At 37.0% G+C, this 19519-nt stretch overlaps 1 protein-coding gene across 1 annotated transcript in view; it reads right to left on the reverse strand.

The window, feature by feature from the left end:
- Positions 1-19519, reverse strand: part of ROR2 (receptor tyrosine kinase like orphan receptor 2) — a 319530-nt gene that overhangs the window by 60221 nt on the left and 239790 nt on the right. The window contains 1 exon segment of the mRNA XM_020976691.2: positions 19122-19199. Within this exon segment, the coding sequence (XP_020832350.2) occupies positions 19122-19199 (78 nt within the window).

Consider the following 19519-nt stretch of genomic DNA (forward strand, 5'->3'; position numbering starts at 1 on the left):
TTGGAGGAGGGGTGAGAAATTTGGAACTCAAAAACTTATGGAAGTGAATATTGAAAACTAAAAATAAATAAATTTGTATTTAGAAAATACTTCCTTAAAAATTAGAATAGAGCAATTGGAAGATAGTGCCTTTATGAGAAATCAAGACACAGCAGAACAAATCCAAAAGAATGAAAAATTAGAAAACAATGTGAAATATCTCATTGGAAAAACAACTGACCTGGAAAATAGATCCAGGAGAGAGAATTTAAAAACTATTGGGCTATATGAAAGCCATGATAAAAAAAAAAAAGAGTCTAGACATCATCTTTCAAGAAATTATCAAGGAAAACTGCCCTGATATAGTAGAACCAGAGGGTAAAGTAGAAATTGAAAGAATCCACTGATATCCTCCTGAAAGAGATCCCCGAAGGAAAATTCCTAGGAATATTGTAGTCAAATTCCAGAGTTCCCAGGTCAAGGAGAAAATATTGCAAGCAGCGAGAAAGAAACAATTCAAGTATGGTGGAAACACAATCAAGATAACACAAGATTTAGCAGCTTCTACATTAAGGGACTGGAGGGCATGGAATATAATATTCCAGAGGGCAAAGGAGATAGGATTACAACCAAGAATCACCTACCCAGCAAAACTGAGTCTAATCCTTCAGGGGAAAAAATGGTCATTCAGTGAAATAGAGGACTTTCAAGCATTCTTGATGAAAAGACCAGAGCTGGATAGAAAATTTCACTTTCAAATACAGGACTGAAGTGGAATATGAAGAGATGCTGCCAGTGATCCTCAGCAGACCCTGGAGTCTGAGCCATGGTGATCTTGGAGTCAGTATCACAGGAGATGTTACAGTTAGCCAGCCCAACAGAGAAGCCCCAAGAAGCCAGAGTGCATGGGACACAAGCCCAGAGTGGGTTTTAGACTTGGAACCGTGACTAGAGGAAATGAGTTAAGCAATGTACCCAATAATCCACATCCCTCCCCAGGGATTGAGGTGATGTTGGTGGTGTGGGGAGGAGGAGATTGTACTTCTCATGTGTTGAGGGAGGAAGTTTGTTGTATTTGTAATTATATTTTTGAAAGTAAATATCTCTTTGTAAAAGTTAAGTTGATTGTTAATAACTAAATGGAACTGGAGAGCAGGGGACCCCCTCCAATACTTTGGGGAATACCTTTGGTGGGGGCTAGAATCATTTTCAGGATGCCTAGGTACTCCTAAACCACCTTAAGGATACTGGAGAACCCTGAGGATGGGGTAAAATGTAACCCACCTGGCTTTCCAGGAAGTATTGACCTCTATAGTTAGTTTGATTCTAGATACCCTATCCTGTAAGATCCTAGAGAAATCTGGGAGGGTTTTTTTTACTTTTTAGGCTGTAAATGGAGTTGATTCCCCTCCCCCCCCCGAATGTTCATAAGTCATTTTCATTTACTGAGTTTTGCTAATTGTTCATTTTGTTGAAGGCTTGACTGCTAAGTATTGATCCTCTTTGTGTAATTAAATTCTGTATAAGTATTCAGTTCCCAATGATTTAATTTTGCAAATTTTCATTTGTAGATTGCTTTACTGTTTAAATACTGATATGTCTCATATTATTTAATTCTACATAAGTATTGATATACTGCTATATGCTGATACTGTTCTCTATGACTGAATCCTGCATAAGAACTGATATTAAATTTAATGTGATAAATCTGGAACTACTAGGTGGCTAGTAGCAATGTTCTTGCTCTTTTTGCATTTAGATTGACCTAGATTGCTTGCCTTGTATGAAAGCAAAATGTCCTCCATCTTCATAGGGTGAGAAACCCTGTGCCTAAAATCCATAAGTAGCTGTTATTCCTCACCACTTCTCTAAATGAACCTACTTGTCTTCTTGTCCTGATGGGTGAGTTTACAATGAGTTTACCCTGGCAGTAGCAAGGATCCATGGGGGAATTTGGGGTACACTTTGGGATAAAGATAACAGAGGAAATTGCCTGCACTTTTATGACAACCACCTATATTAGAGGGACCCCTAGAGAACATTGATGTGCCCTGTGTAAATAGGGACACTCTGTGCAGATCCCAGTTGGCTGGCCTTATGCACTCATGGACTCATTGGAAGAGCTTCCACTTGACAGTTTCTCATTTGAGAAAGGGGTCACAGACACCATGACCCACCTCCATGTGGGGAGAGCTCCATGTACTTTGGAAAACTCAGTGTGGACCAGGTTTTTGTTCTATGTGAGAGTAAATTTTCCTTGTGTTTGCTCTTTGTTTTGCTTATTGGTTGAGAAAGGCCCTGGAAGCCTAAGGCTAAGTAAGCAAAAATATTTGGTGAACTTTTTGAAAAGTTGCTTATTTGGTAAATCTGCAAAACTTCATGTTTGGGGATAATTGTAATTTTCATCTGTACATGTAGGATGGTATATGATCATTTACATTGGTTGTATTGAGACTTCACAATACGGCACTAGGGAAACAAGTGAATGGAAATCTCTTATATCACAGAAAGCCATTCTGAATGTGGGGCAAGAATTGTTGTAACTGAACAGGTGAGAGGGGAAGGACCTCCTATTCTTGCTCCCCTTCTCTTTTACCCAAGTTCTGAGAAATAGGCATAGGGGTGTTTATGTTCTTTCTTTGTTGTCTATCTTTCTCAGTTTCAGGCGTTGGCAATATTCCCTACTGGAACAGGCAGTTCAAGCCATGGCAGCTCTGGAGCCAGGCTTGTAGACAGGGTGTTGTAGCTTGCCATCCTGGCATGGAAGCCCCTGGAAGCCAGGGTGTCTGGGACTCAAGTCCAAGGAGGGATTTGGACTTGGAACGGGACTCTGCTAAGCTATTAATCGAATCCCCTTCCCTTCTCCAGAGTATGAGATGGTATGAAGATGGGGCAGATTATGCCCCATGTGGTAGAGAACAGCAGAGGACCTCCATGTTAGGAAATCTAGGCATGGTCCAAAGACCCCATTACAAGTGTATCAGAGAATGCAAAGAAAGTACTCTGTGAAACTCAGGGGAAAAGGTCATTTATTCAAGGAACATTTCCTACAGAGGGTGACATTTTAGTTGGGCTTTAAAGAATGAGAAGCAATTGACCTGGTGGAATTGAGACATAGTGGTTGCTTAATAAATGTTAGTTGATTAGCTGTTCTCAGCAGTACAGTGATCCAAGACAGTTCTGAAGGACTTATGATGAAAAATGCTATCCATCCCCAGACAAAGAGCTTATGATGTCTGAATACAGATTGAAGCATACTTTTTAAAAAAAATTCTTTATTTTTCTAGAATTTTTTTGTCTATGTTTTCTTTCACAACATGACTATCATGGAAATGTTTTGCATGACTAGACATGTATAATCTATATCGAATTACTTGCCTTCTCAATGGGGGAGGGCAAGAGAGAAAGGGAGAGAATTTGGAAATCAAAGCTTTAAAAATGAATATTAAAAATTGTTTTTACATGTAACTGGGGATAACAAAATACTAAATAAAGCATTAAAATGTTTAAAAAAAGGAGAATGGCGTAGTCTAGTGAAGATAGTGAAGAGGTTTTTTTGTTTGTTTATTTTAAGTATGAAGGAGTTTTCAGCATATTTGCATTTGATAAGGAAGGAATCACTCAATAGGGAAAGATTGAAGATTCAAGAAAAAGGGAAGGATTGAGGATGCAAATCTGTTGGAGAATATAGGAATGGATCAGATCAAATAAACATGTGGAATGGTTGGGAGAAAGGAGATAGTGGGTGATGATATAATGGCCTTTTGAGATGATAAGAATGGGAAAACAGGGAGCTCAAGTTGAATGGCCTCAGTTTTTCCAGTAAAGTAAGAGGCAAGATCCTCAGGTAAAAGAAGGGGCAGAAGGAGGGTCCTTCAGGAGGGAAGGGAAGGTTTGTAATTGTTTCTGTGGACCAGGAGAGAGGGAATTAATTAGGAAAGAATAAAAGAACTACTTTGCTGTGAAAAGGGCCCATTTGATTGTGAATAACATGAATTTGTAATGTACCCAGTAAGCACAGTGGTGAAACTTTCTCCAGTTTTTGTTCAGTGGCTAGTGAGTAAAGTGGAGGAGGTGGATGGTGGGAGGGATGAGGAGCAAGGTAAGTGTGACCATAGTATAAGGAGGCAAGGGATTCAAGAGCAGAGAACATTGTAGGGTTGAGATAGTTAACTATTGTATTGAGGTTGGAGAAGTAGGAAAATGACATCAGGGTAGAGGTTACTGGCCTGAAAATGTATTGAGATGTGTAGGGAATGGAGGTCTTGAAGAAGGCAAAAAACATAGGTTTAGGAAGAATAAAGTTTAGGGAGTGGTGGAATGGCAGGAGGTTTTGGTCAGATAAAGAAATTTTGGATTCCTAATTAAGAGAAGGAGACTTGTGGATAATTTCAAGGTAACTAGTGAGATCATTCTTATGTGTCACTGAGGTGAAAGAACAGGTCATGGAGGAGGTTACTAAAATGGAACTTTAAGAAGTTTTTTGTTTTTGTTTTTTTTTCCTGAAAAGGTACTGAAACCAATACCTAATTCGATTAGGGGAATAAGGCTTAGGTGGCTGACTATAGTTTCCAGTTGGCCTAAGTATAAAAGCCAGTCAGCAGATAAGGAAGCCAGAGGGAAGCTGAATTAATGCTATATCCTTGTTGTGTATAATTTTCATGCAATGGCTATGTAAACCTCATTTTGTTCATTGTATTATTAGATAGATGGTGTGTCATTTCTTTCCAATTAAAAACTTGAAGCATGCAACCAGTCTGAATTAGTCTCAGTTCAAAGTCTAAAAGTGTGTAAATCTAATGAGATAATGGGATTTTATCTGATGTCTATGACCTCTGTTCTGATGGCTAAATAAAGTAAGTCTTGTACCCCAACTGCATCCAGAGAGCCTATCATTCAATTAACAAATATTTATTAAACATCTACTACATGTTAGGCACTGTGTCAGGTGCTGGAGATGCAACAAATGCAACTGGGTAGTGCGGTAGATAGACCATTGGACCAGGAGTCAAGAAATCCTGAATTCGAATCCAGCCTTTAACATTTCCTAGCTGGTTGAGCCTAGGCAAATCACTTAGCACTGTTGTTTAGCTCAGTGTCCTCAAATGCAAAATGGAAATAATAATAGCATCTACAGTAGTTCTGTGATGATCAAATGAAATAATATTTGTAAAAAGTGCTTAATGCAGTAATTAGCATATACTAGGTGCTATATAAATGCTCATTTCTTTCCATTCACCTTCCCTATTTTCTGCTTGCAAGGAGCTTATATTCTAACAACATTTACAGAGTAAATATAAAGTATATACTGTATGACAAATATGAGAATATACAGAATATAAAGAGAATAATTATAAATAAATACAAAGTAATCAAACACAAGGCATTTTTAAGAGGAAGGTCACTAGCAGTTGAAGTAATCTGGAAACTTCATATAAAAAGGTGGTTCTTAAGCTCATACATGAACATGGAGGGATTCTTTGAGGTAGAGGCAAGAAGGAAGTGTTTTACAGTTATAGGGGACAATCAAAAGAACTGAGATGGGAGTGTCTAGCTGGCTCGCAGAGTGTGGGAAGAGGAGTGATGACCAATGAGGCTGGAAAGATATAGGTTGGGGCCAGAGTGTAAGGACTTTTAAAAGTTCAACCAGAATTGATATTTTATTCCAGACACAATAAGGAGCCACTGGAGTTTACTGAGTAAAGAACGTGGGCAGATCTGTACTTTAAAAATACCACATTGGAAAAAAAATTTAAAAAATATATCACATTGGCAATAATACTAAGGATGGACTGAATTGGCAAGAATGGAGCCAGGGAGACTAATTAGGAATCTGTTGCCATAATCAAGGTCACAGGTGTTGAGGGGATAAACTAAAGTGGTAGCTGTATGAGTAGAGAAAAGAGTTAAAAACAAGGCAACTATAGAGGTAGAAACAGCAAGATGTGGCAAATATTTGTATATGTAGGGAGAGGAAGAGAGCTACAGGTTGAGAATAACATTAAGATTAGAAACCTGGGAGACTGGAAGAATGGTTATGCTTTCAATAGAACCAGGGAAGTTTGGAAAAGGAATGGGTTTGGGTGAAAGATAAGTTGTTTTTGTTTTTTTAAAAAAAATGTAACATTTTATTTTTTCCCTAATTACATGTTAAAACAATTTTTAACATTTTTTAAATTTTTTTGCATTTGTTTTGTTTTTAGGTTTTCAGCCCCCAAATTCTATCCCTCTCTTCTTGCCTCCCTTTCCCCTTCTCTAAGACAGTAAGCATTCAGATATAAGTGATACATAGGTGACCATGTAAAATATTTCCATATTAATCATTTTGTACGAGAAGACTCTGATTTTAAAAAATGAAAAAAACTGAAAAAAAAATAGCATGCTTCAATCTGTATTCAGATGATATCAGACAATTCTTCCTCTGGAAGCAGATAATATGCTTCATTGTTAGTTCTTTGGGATCATCTTGAATCATTGTATTGTTAAAAATAGCTAAGTCATTCACAATTCTTCATCATACAATATTGCTGTGAATGTATACAACATTCTCCCGGTTCTACTCACTTCGCTTTGCATCAATTCACCTAAGATCAGTTTTTTAAAAAAATTATCCTGCTTATCATTTCTTATATTCTTTGTATGCAATTTGGGATTATTATATTTACACATGCCAAATCTTTTGTTGCTTGTTGTTAAGCATCTTAAAGCAAAATCATTTGTGTAATGTTAAATTTAGAGGGGAAAAAACATCTACCTAGCCTGACTGCTAGTTATATCAAGAAAAGCAGTGGTTTTTTATGATCAATCTCTTACTGTTAGCAATGTGAGATTATAGTCGATATTTGTTCTGCCTCAGTTTGCACAACATGACATTTCCTCTTGAAAATATCCCATCTGGATAACTTTGAGCCTAGCTCAATTCAATTGACCATCTATATAACTTTTGCCTGGCATTGACATGAAGTTAAGGAAGCATTATTCCCTTACTGCATAGTTATGTCCCTATTCTTCCTTTATGGTAAAATTTCTATAATCATGTCAGATGATCAATATGAATATAATATTAAAACTTTATCTTATAGGCTAATACTGGAATACATCTGAGTTACTATAGTAAAATGCAGGTATAAGATTTGATGTATTCAGTCTAGTCCTTTTGACATTCCAGACAACTCACTAAGAATTTAGCCTTGACATCTGTTACTAGCTATTCCTATGTAAGTTAAGGTCCTTTAATTCTTAACAATGGTAAGGAGATAATTAGGCAAATAATGCAAAGACTTGTGAAACCAGGATATGTCTGTTATTTAGTAAAGTTAATATCATAATTCTCAGTTCTGTGTTAAGAAAAAGAATACCAGTACAATTACTTATCTTAGAAGAAAAATGGCTTGTGGTCTAGCTTGTAAATGCCTTAAAGAGAAATCCACTTTTACTAGGGATTATTCATTTTAACATGGCTAGAAGTTGGAAATATTTTTATTATAAATAACTTACTTGATATGAAGTATTTTAAAACTGATTATTCAATGTGTTTATGTATCCTATGCCAGAACCTTTGTTACAAATGAAGTAAATCTGGCAACTTTTAAATGAAATCATTTTTGTATTAGAGTCTAACTTTTTGTAAAAAGTATTCTATAATTAATTCCTTAATAGAATCTCATCCTCCTCATGGGGGAATGAATAATAACAAGTAGGAATGAATAATGCCAAGTATAAAAATTGGCTTCTAATTTTCTGTTTGTATCTAAGTGTGTGTGTGTGTGTGTGTGTGTATAAAAATAATATCTATGTATATATGTATATATACACACATACTTGCACACATATATACATATATATGTATGTGTGTATATGTACATACATACATACACACACACACACAAACACAAGACAATTAGAAAACCTAAAATTTTAAATTCCCTGGTCTAAAATGTTCCAAATTTGATTTTCTAGTAATAAACATAAGGTCTGAGCTACCTTTCATTACCTGATCTGGTTTTTGGCAAAGTAAATTTAAATTTGTGTTAAGATCAACTGTGTAGGAAATTTTTAGCAGCAAGGCTTTCTACAAGCTGGAGAAGAACTGCTCTGAGACCACTCCGAAACCACAGCACTGTATTAGATATTTCAGAGGAACAGACAGAGACACATCTATGAATTGTATTTTCCTGTTTACTTTTTCCCTTTTTGATTTTTATATGAAAGGTCTAGTTATCAAAGGGCATTGCCCCCTTTGACTGTGTCAAAGTGCAGTGCATCTTTAATTGCCCCCCTTACCTTGTCTCCCCTCCTAAGTGCCATAGTTAGAAACTTTGATTAAGTGCCCATAATATAACTTAGTGATTCATTAAAGAGGCCACACCTCTCAAGAATCAAATAGGGAAATGTGAGAAATTATTATTAATAACCACTTATTTGGGGGAGATTCAGAGCTCTCCCCTTCTTTTAACATTCTGTATTTTTCTTGAAGGACATTACTGATAATGAGATTGCAATCTTGGTCAGACCCCGCCACCTCAACCTTGCACGGAATCTAATCTATGGTGAGGAAGCCCACTGTGATCTACTCAAGCTTGGGTGCAGACAGATCCTTTCATTTAGATAGCAGAAAGGTAGGGGTGGTCTGAGTAGAGATAATTTCTCTAGGGGTTCAGAGTCCCTCTCACTCCCCCATTGAAAAGGATATATAGGGGCAGCTAGGTGGCACAGTGGATAGAGCACTGGCCCTGGATTCAAGAAAGACCTGAGTTCAAATCCAGCCTCAGACACATAACACTTACTAACTGTGTGACCCTGGGTAAGTCACTTAACCCCATTGCCTAGCTAAAAAACAAAAAACAAAAAAAAAGAAAAAAAATATATAAACTGTGAGCCCTGCCACCACAATTGTTTTTGATCTAAGAGAGAAAACCAGATGACCATCCTTTTATTAATAAGCTGCTGGCCTTATTAATAAAATTATTAAATTATCCAGAAGTTATGTCTCTCAAACCTCTAAACATCATGTTATAAAAGCTAATGTTGTTCTAGCACACTGACCATACAGATGAGATAGTGCTTATAGAGTTTAGTGATAGCATTCAGCACAAAGAAGGATTACTTTCCAAATCCGGATGGGTACAGACTGTGGCACTCATTGAGACTGGTAAGAAGAAGAGTCAAATTCTTTTTTTTTTTAAGGCAATTGGGGTTAAGTGACTTGCCCAGGGTCACATAGCTAGCAAGTGTCTAGTGTTTGGTCTGAGGCTGGATTTGCACTCAGGTCCTCCTGACTTCAGGGCTCTATCCATTGTCACCTTGCTGCCCCTGAGGAGTCATATTCTTTGGAAGACCATACATACATAGATTGAGAAACATATGGCCACAGGACTATGTATTTGGATTGATTTAACAACAAAAAGAGTATTGCTGAAGACCACTACCACACAGTAGCAGCCCTTAACGACTTGTTTGTTGTTGTTCAGCTGTGACTGAATTTTTGGGACCACATGGACCATAGCATGCTGAGCCCTTCTATCCTCTGCTTTCTCTTGAAGTCTGTTCAAGTTTATGTTCATTGTTTCCATTTTATTATCTATCCATCTCATTCTCTGCTGTCATCTTTTTCCTTTTGCCTTCAATCTTTCCCAACATTAGAATCTTTTCCAGTAATTTCCATCTTCTCATTATGTAGCCAAAGCATTTACACTTCAGCTTCACTATTTGACCTTCCAGTAAATAGCCTGAATTAATTTCTTTAAATATTGACTTATTTGACTTCCTTGGTGTCCAAGAGACTCTCAAAAATCTTCTTTAGCATCACAGTTTGAAAGCACTGATTCTGCAGCACTCAGCTCTTCTTGTATTCCAATTATCACAGCTATACATTGGCGCAGGAAAAACCATAGCTTTGCCTGTATGGACCTTTGTCAGCAAAGAAATGTCTCCACTTTTTACTATGCTGTCCAGATTTGCCACAGCTTTCCTTCTAAGGAGCAAGTGTCTTTTAATTTCATGGATACCTTTGCTATCTGCAGTAATCTTTGATCCCAAGAATATAAAATCTGACATATTTCTTCTCCCTCTATTTGCCAGGAAGTGATGGGATCATTTGCCAAGATCTTAGGGTTTTTTAAATGTTAATCTTCAAACTAGCTTTTACACTTTCCTCTTTCACCTTCATCAAGAAACTTCTTAATTTTTTTTTCACTTTCTGCCATCAGAGTGCCATCATCTATATATCTGAGATTTTTTTTTCAAATTCCATTTTTTTGTTTTCACCAAACACATCTGGAGAGGAGTATAGGGACTTCTATGGGATTGTGTGCCTAAGGAAATTGCTGTTATTTTACCTATCATCTCTGTCATGAAGAAATATTTTATTTTCAATGCTGTCCCTTGTTTGGGTCTGTTAGTATGGTATAGTGAATTATTATAGCAAGTGAATATTAAGCCCTGAATTAATTTCAGAAGGTCCTAATTTTGAACAGATGGGAGACTGTAATCTAAAATAAGCAGACTAACACTAATTGCCTGCATGTTTGGACCCTAGTCCATAAGAATTCAGAGAAAATTGGAATCACAGGCTACATATGGTCCTCTTTGAAAAGTGTAAATATTTGTAGATAGAGTAACATATTGGCCCACCTATCTTAAATTGAGAAAATTTATTAAATACATAGATATGACAGAGACCTATCAGTAGAGTTGATAGAGCTCTCTAGGGGGACTCAACCACCACATGTAAAGCTCAATTTAGTTTATTTCTATCATGATGATACACAACCTAAATTTGACATGGATTTACATACTTTAGAAGCAGAAGAGTAGCTAAAAGGAAGGAAAATGTGACAAGAAAGGGAAGTTGCAAGATAATGAAAGCAAATTTTATCTACATAGCAATTTTGTCATTTAATCATTTAGTCATTTCCAACTCTTTGTCACCATACCTTTCCATGGGGTTATCTTGGCAAAGACACTGGAATGGCTTGCCATTTCCTTCTCCAGTGGATCCAGGATCCTCTTGTCAAACTGACAGAAGTTAAGTGACTTGCCCCGGGGTCACACAACTGGGAAGTGTCTGAGACTGAATTTGAACTCAGTTCTTCCTGACTCCAGACCTAGTGCTCTGTCTACTGAGCCATCAGCTGCCTGTTAGTTTATCTATACAGTAATTTTGGCAAAGCCTAGAAGTCAAGACTTTTCAGACGCAACCTATCTCAGGACCAAAGGCATTATATGATTATCCATAAAAATATAAAATAACCAAAGAATAAGCTACAGTACGATAATATTTATGGGCTGAAAGCCAATAAACACTTAAGTTCTCAAGCTGTTCGTGAAGAAGTGTCATTTTAGATTCTAAATAGGCATGATAGCTAAACTCATAATCCTTTGTTTCAATTTTTACTGGTTCAGCTTCAGAACATAAAAGTCTGAATAGAACTTATTTGAATCCCTGACCAAAGTTCCTAATAATGCTACTTATTTAGTTTTCTTGGGTATTATTGGGAGGAGTTGGGTGAAAATATTTAGGGTTTCAACAAGGTACACAGCAGTAGAGCTGGAATTAGACTCTAAGTTTCTTGACTCCCCCTCCTCCCTTATATTACTGCCTTGTTATGGAAGAAGCACTTGTGTAGCTCAATGAAACTATGAGCTATATCATACAGGTTTACCAAAAATTAACAGGTCATAGTGGAGAGTTCCAACAAAAGGTGATTTATTAGAGAAGAAAATGTCAAACCACTCCAGTATCATTGCCAAGAAAACCCCATGGATAGTATTAAAATGATAAAAGATATGACAATAGCAGATGAGACCCTCAGGTCAGAAGGTATCCAAAATACAACTGAAGAAGAAAGGAAGACACTTACAAGTAGCTCCAGTACTAATGAAACTGAAAGGAAGTTCAGCTGTGATGTATCTGGTAATAACAGGAAAGTCTAATGTTGTAAAGATCAATTATGCATAGGAACCTGGAATGTAAGATATGTGAATGAAGGTAAGCTGGATTTGGTCAAACAGGGAATGGAAAGTTTAAACATTGACATCTTGGATGTCAGTGGATAGAAATCAGTGAATTTAATTCAGAAAATCATTACAGATATTACTGTGGGCAAGAATACTTTAGAAGACATGGAGTAGCCCTTATAGTTAATAAAAGGAGTATTTGGGTATAATCTTAGAAATGACAGAATAACATATGTTTGAATCCAAGTCAAACCATTAAAAATCATAGTAAATACTAATCTATGCTACAACCCCCAATGCCAATGAGGCCAAAATATATCAGTTCTATGAAGACTGACACTTCTAGATACAACACCATAAAAATATGTCACATTCATGATAGGGGATTGGAATGCTAAAGAAGGAAATCAAAAGATGATTGGAACAATAGGTAAGTTTGGTGTTAGAGTACAAAATGAAGCAGGGTAGAAAATAATAGAGTTTTGTAAAGACAACTTGCTGGTCATAACAAACACTCTTTTTCTTTTTCTTTTTTTTTTCTCTTTAGGCAATTGGAATTAAGTGACTTACCCAGGGTCACACAGCTACTAGCTATGTCAAGTGTTTGGTCTGAGACTGGATTTGAACTCAGGTCCTCCTGACTGCAAGGCCAGCACTCTATCCATTGCATCATCTAGCTTCCCCGACAAACACTCTTTTTCAACAACTCAAAAGGTGACTCTAAACATGGACACCACCAGAGAGTCAACAATAAATCAGGTTGTTCATATACTTTGCAGCCTAAGGTCCACAGTCAATTAAAAAAAAAAAAAAGACCTGCAGCTGACTGTGGCTCAGATTATGAGCTTCTCATTGCAAAATTCAGATTCAAATTGAAGAAAGTAGGGGAAACCATCAAATCATATAGGTATCACCTAAATAAAATCCTTTATGAATACGAAGTGGAAGTGATGAATGGATTTAAGAAATTATATCTAGTGGAGTGTTTGAAGAACTGTGAACAGAGATTCACAATGTTGTGCAGGAAGCAGCAACAAAAAATATTCCCAAGAAAAAGAAGAGAAAGAAAGGAAAATAGCTGTTTGATGAGGCTTTGCAAATAGCTGAAGAAAGAAGGAAAGCAAAGGGAAAAGAAGAAAGGGAAAGATATACCCAACCAAATTTAAAATTCCAGAAAATAACAGGAGATATAAGAAGGTCTTCTTAAATGATTAATGCAAAGAAATAGGAAAAAACCAATAAATTGGGAAAGACAGATCTCTTCAAGAAAATTAGAGCTTTCAAGGGAACATTTCATGTAAAAATGGACATGATAAAAGACAAAAATGGCAGGGACTTAAGAGAAGTAGAAGAAATTAAGAAGATGTGGTGAGAATATACAGAAGAACTATAAAAGAAAAAAACCTGACATTACCAATAACCACCATGGTGTGGTTACTAATCTAGAGCCAGACATCCAGGAGAATGAAGTCAAGTGGGCCTTAAGAAACTTGGTAACAGTAAGGCTTGTGGAGGTGATAAAATTTAATGTTGTCTCATTATTGTCATTCTCTTGGATGAAGTTATTGATTGCTTTTTATGAATTGTTGTTAATTTTTAGTCTATCTTTCCATGGCCCTTTATTACATGTAATTTTTATTGCATCATGATCTGAAAAGGGTACATTTAATATTTCTGCCTTTCTGCACTGAATTGTGAGGTTTTTATGCCCTAGCACATGGTCAATTTTTTGGAGGTGTCATGTACCACTGAGAAAAAGGTATATTTCTTTCTATCCCCATTTAATTTTCTCCAGGGGTCAGCCATATCTAACTTTTCTAAAATTCTATTCACCTCCTTAGCTTTTTTCTTGTTTATTTTGTGATTAGATTTAGCTAGTTCTGAGAAGAAGAGGTTGAGGTCCCCCACTAGTATGGTTTTGTTATCTATTTCTTTCTGTACCTCCCTTAACTTCCCTAAGAATTTGGATGCTATCCCACTTCATGCATATATGTTTAATAACGATATTACTTCATTGTCTATGGTATCTTTTAGCAGAATGTAGTTTCCTTCTTTATCTCTTTTAATTAGATCTATTTTGCTTTTGCTTTGAGATCAAGATTGCTACCCCTGCTTTTTTTTTACTTCAGCTGAAGCATAATATATTCTGCTCCAGCCTTTTATCTTTACTCTGTGTGTATCCCTCTGCTTCAAATGTGTTTCTTGTAAACAACATATTGCAGGATTATGATTTTTAATCCACTCTGCTTCATTTTATGGGAGAGTTAATTCCATTCACATTCAGTTATGATTACTGTCTGTGTCTTTCTCTCCATCCTATTTCCTCCCCCATTTATGCTTTTCTCTGTCCTTTCTCCCTTTCCCTCCTCACTAGAGTTTTGCTTTTGACCACCACCTCCCTCAGTCTGCCCTCCCTTCTATCTATTCTTCCCCTTTACCCTTACTATGTCTTCCCTCCCTGCTACTCACCCCTCCCTTTTCTTTCCTCTGTCTTAATGGGCAAGTTAGATTTCTATACCTAACTGATTATGTTATTCTCCTTTTGAACCAAATCTGATGAGAGTAAGGTTCAAACAATGCTCATCTCCCTCCCTTTTTACCCTTTACTGTAATAGGTTTTTGTGCCTTTTCATGTGATGGAATTTGCCCTTGTCTGCCTCCTCCTTTCCTCTTCTCCCAGAACAATCCTTTTTCACCACTTAGTTAGATTTTTTATCATCACATCAAAGTCAACTTATATCCACACCCTCTGTCTATGTATACCTCTTTTAAATGTCATAATAACAATACAGTTCTCAAGAGTTACAAGTGTCATCTTCCCTTGTAGGGATGTAAACAATTTGTTCTTATTAAAAACATGTTGGTTTTTTTCTTTCCTGTTTACATTTTCATGCCTCTCTTAAGTCTTGTATTTGAAGTTCAAATTTTCTGTTGCACTCTCATCTTTTCTTCAGGAAGGTTTGGAAGTCCCCTATTTCATTGAACGTCCATCTCCTCCCCTGAAAGATTATGCTCAATTCCACTGGGGTGATCCTTGGTTGTAATCCATTGCCTTATGGAACATCATATTCTATGCCCTCCAATCTTTTAATGTAGAAACTCCAAGGTCCTGCATAATCCTGACTGTATTTCCACGATATTTAAATTGTTTCTTTCTGGCTGCTTGTAGTATTTTCTCTTTGACCTGGTAATTTTGGAATTTGGAACACATTCCTTGTTGTTTTCAATTTGGGATCTCTTTCTTGGGGTGATCGGGGAATTCTTTTGATGACTATTTTATTCTTTGGTTCTAGTACATTAAGGGAGTTTTCCTTGATGAATTTCTGAAAGATGCTGTCCAGGCTCTTTTTTTCACCATGGTTGTCAGGTAAACCAATAATTTTTAAGTGTCTCTCCTGGATCTATTTTCCAGGTCAGTTGTTTTACCAATGAGGTATTTTACATTTTCTCCTATTTTTTCATTCTTTTGTTTCTGCTTGACTGATTCTTGATATCTCATAGAGTCATTAGCCTCTACTTGTCCAATTCTAATTTTTAATGAACTGTTTCCTTCTATTAGATTTTGCACCTACTTTTCCATTTGTCCCATTTTACTTTTTAAGGAATTCTTCTCTTAAGTGAGTTTTTATACCTCCTTTTCCATTTGGCCAATTCTACTTTTTAAGGAATTGATTTCTCCAGTGTACTTCCCCCCCCCCATTTTGCCAATTGTATTTTTAAGGATTTGTTTTCCTCAGTGTACCTTTTTTCCATCTGGCTAAGTGTATTTTTTAAGGACTTGTTTTCTACAATAAATTTTTGTCCATCCTTTTCTAAGCTATTGGCTCTCTCTTGCATACCTCTCATTTATTTTCCCAACTTTTCTTCTGTCTCTCTTATTTGACTCTTAAAATCTTTCTTGAGCTCTTACAAGAAGGATTTTTGGGCTGGAAACTAGTTCACCAAACCCTTTGAGGTTTTCAGATGTTGGTATGTTAATAATGTTGTCCTCTTCTGAATTTGTGCCTTGATCTTTCCTGTCCCCATAATAAGAATCTATGGTCATTGTCCATTTCTGCTTTTTTGCTCATGGTGTTTGTCTATTTCCCGACTTTTAAAAATAGTTGAGCTCTGCTACTGGAGCTCAGGGAACACTGACCCAGGCTTCTTGTGCTGCAAGCCCCAGACCTGGTTACTGTCTTTGTGTCCTGGTGCCTCAGATGCTGGCAGTTGGAGGCTGTAGGGTTCTTGCAGTTTACCTGGTGCTTGGCTGGGTTGAGCAACACTGGAGTTCTTGGGGTGGGCATGGGGATTCTGGCCTCTAGGAGACACCTGCTCACCCAGGCCTTGAGCTCCTTTCTTTGGCTCCTGCTCTCCTGTGCCCTGCACAGAGATGTTTCACTGCTGGAGGATGTCTGTCAGCCTGGAGCTTTGCCTCCTGGAGTTGTGCTTCCCAGAATTGTCTGAGGAACCAGAACATTTGGCTGCTGGAGAAGGCCGTCGAACATGGTGGTTTTCTGAGCTGGTGTCTATTCATTCCTCTGCCTGTATTGAGGTATTCATGGGGTCTTGGTGTTGGTCTAGCTTACTCCACTACCCTGGGGCTCAGGATTTCCCCTTGGTATGCTGAGGTGGGGCTTGCTGGGATGCCTCCCATCCTGTACTGCTTGCCCTCTCCCACAGCAAGATGAGTCTTTCCTGTTAATCCCTTAAGCTTTCTGGACTACAAGTCTGCTACACACCATCCTTCTGTTGGCTCAGCTGTTCCAGGGTTTTCTTGGGGCAATATTTTCCGGGTTTTCAGAGGTCAATAAGGGAGAGTGAGAGCGACTTACTTCTTATTCTGCCTTCTTGGCTCCTGGAAGGGGAAGTGACAGCTGACCTATTTAAAATCCTAAAATATGATGCTGTTGAAGTGCTGCACTTCATATACCACCAAATTTGGAAAACTCAGCAGTAGCACTCAATTGGAAAAGATCAATCTACATCACAATCCTAAGGACGGACAATGCCAAAGAATGTTCAAATTACCAAATAATTGCATTCATTTTGCATTCCAGCAAGAAGATTTTGCAAGGTAGGCTTCAGCAATATGCGAACTGAGAATTACCAGAGGAGTAGGCTGTTTTTCAAAGATGCAGAGGAACTAGAGTGGTGTTGCCAATTGTCAACCTTCACTGGACAACATTCACTAGAAAGCAAGGGAGTTCCAGAAAAAATCATCTACTTCTCTGCCATTGACCTCTCTAAAGTCTTTGACCCTGAAGATGACAACAAAATGTGGCAAACCCTCAAAAAAATGGGAGTAGAAGATCACCTAACTTGTTTCCTCAGGAACCAGTGTGCAGATTAAGAAGCAAAAGTTAGGTTGGAACATGGAACAACTGATTGGTTTAAGATTGAAAAATAAGTACCACAAGGTGTGTGTTGTTACCCAATTTACTTAACTTAAATGCAGAATACATCATGGGAAATGCCAGCCTGGACAAATCAAAAACCAGAATTAAGGCTGCCTGGAGTAATGCCAACAATCTCAGACATGCCGGTAATACTACTCTGATAACAGAAAACAAAGAAGAATTGAGTGACTTGATGAGGGTGAAAGAAGAGAGTGTACAGGTCAGCTTGAAGCTTAACAGCAAAAAAGCTTAGATCTTGGCAACTAGTCCCATCACTTCCTGGCAAATAGAAGGAGAAGAAATGGAAAGTGTCAGATTTTATATTTTTGGGCTCTAAAATCATTGCAGATGGTGACTGCAGTCATGAAATTAAAAGACACTTGTTTCTTAGAAGAAAAGCCGAGGAAAATCTGGACAGCATAGTAAAAACAGAGACATCACTGTGCTGACAGAGGTTCTTATAGTCAAAGGTATAGTTTTTCCAATAAATGTATGGCTGGGAGAGTTGGACAATAAGGAAAGCTGAGAACCACAAAATCAACACTCAGAATTTGATCCTGGAGAACACTTTTGAGGGTTCCTTGTAACCTCAAATCAAATCAATCAACACTGAATTAATTTCTTAATGTATTGACCGTGTCACTTAGATGCCCTAGTTTATTCCACAGGAGGCTTATTTACAATGCTAAAGGTTAACATTGGGCAGCCAGGTGACACATTGAATAGAGGACTGGATTAAACAAGAGGACTGGATTAAATTATCTCTAAATTCACTTTGAGCTCTAATCAATGAATCAATCAATAAGCATATATTAAGTGTCTATTATGCATCATAATGAAAGACCAAAATGAAATAACCCATGCTCATAAGAAGCTTGAATTCTATTGGGGAAGGCACATAAATATGTATATATAAAATAAATACACGGTAAATTTATGGGGGGTAAATGAGTTATCAGGAAAGGCTTCATGTAGAAGGAGGGCCTTAAGCCAAGTTTTAAAGGAAAGAAGACATTCTAAAAGGAGGTTTGGGAAAAGAGTACATTCCAGGTATGGGGTATAGCCAGCTAATGCAAAGGCAAGGAAAAAGGAGATAGAATGCTATATAAGAAGAATAGAAGTAAGGCCAGTTTAGTTGGATGATAAAGAACAGGACAGATAATAATGGAAAATAAGGCTAGAAAGGTAGACTGAGGCCAGAGTGGGAAGGGCTGAAAAATAAAACAGAGGAACTTATCCTGTAGACAGAAGCTTATCCAGGATCCTCCAGATCCTATAGATAACAGGGAAACATTGGAGTTTACTGAGGAGTTGAGCAACCTGGTTAGATCTGAACTTTGGGAAAATCACTTTGGAAGTTGTGTAAAGGATAGATTGAAAAGAGAAGAGTCTTGGGACACTGAGACCAATTAGGAGACAATTGCAAGAGTTAGATGACATACCAAACTATGGGGTGGCCATGTGAGTAGAGAGAAACAAATTAGTGAAAGAGATGCTGTGGAGGTAAAAATTACAAGACCTGGAAACTAACTGAATATGTTGGATGAAAAGAGTGTTAAGAAAGATGCCAGGGTTGTGAACCTGGGTGATGGAAAGAATGGTAGTGTCTTCAAAATGAATAAATGTAATTTATTTGGTTTTTTTTGTTATCTCTATTTTATATTGATTTAGCACAAAAATGAAAGGAGTGGAGTGATCCTGAATTTTACTTTGTTTTCTGGAAAAGGTAGGGATAAGTTCCTCTAAAGTTATGGTTCATGATATGCATTTAATAATTTGATTCCAATATTATATTTTAGATTTTACCTTTTGGTGTGGGAATAGGGTTGTCAGGTCCATCCAATTGTCCCAAAGGGTCACTTGTATCAGGAATTTCCATTTCACCTAAGTTAAAAGAATAGAGTATATATTTTAAATTAATTTTATTTTTGAGTCATTTTCTTCTTTCTTTCAAAGAATTCATCTATTGAAATCTATCTATTATTTATCATCATCATCAAACATATATTAAGTACATACTATGTGCAAGGCAATGTGCTTGGAACAAGATATCTCTAGAGGCATTATGTTAAAACTCTAAGTCTAACCAAATAATATAATTAAAATACTTCCTAAACATATTTTTCTTATCATATATCATAATTAGCACTTTTGACATTTAAATTTCAGAAGTTTGCTTGAGGATACCTTTACACTAAGTAGCA

This window comes from Phascolarctos cinereus, unplaced genomic scaffold (assembly GCF_003287225.1).
Source record: "Phascolarctos cinereus isolate Bilbo 61053 unplaced genomic scaffold, phaCin_HiC Scaffold_4;HRSCAF=312, whole genome shotgun sequence".
NCBI classification, from domain to species: domain Eukaryota; kingdom Metazoa; phylum Chordata; class Mammalia; order Diprotodontia; family Phascolarctidae; genus Phascolarctos; species Phascolarctos cinereus.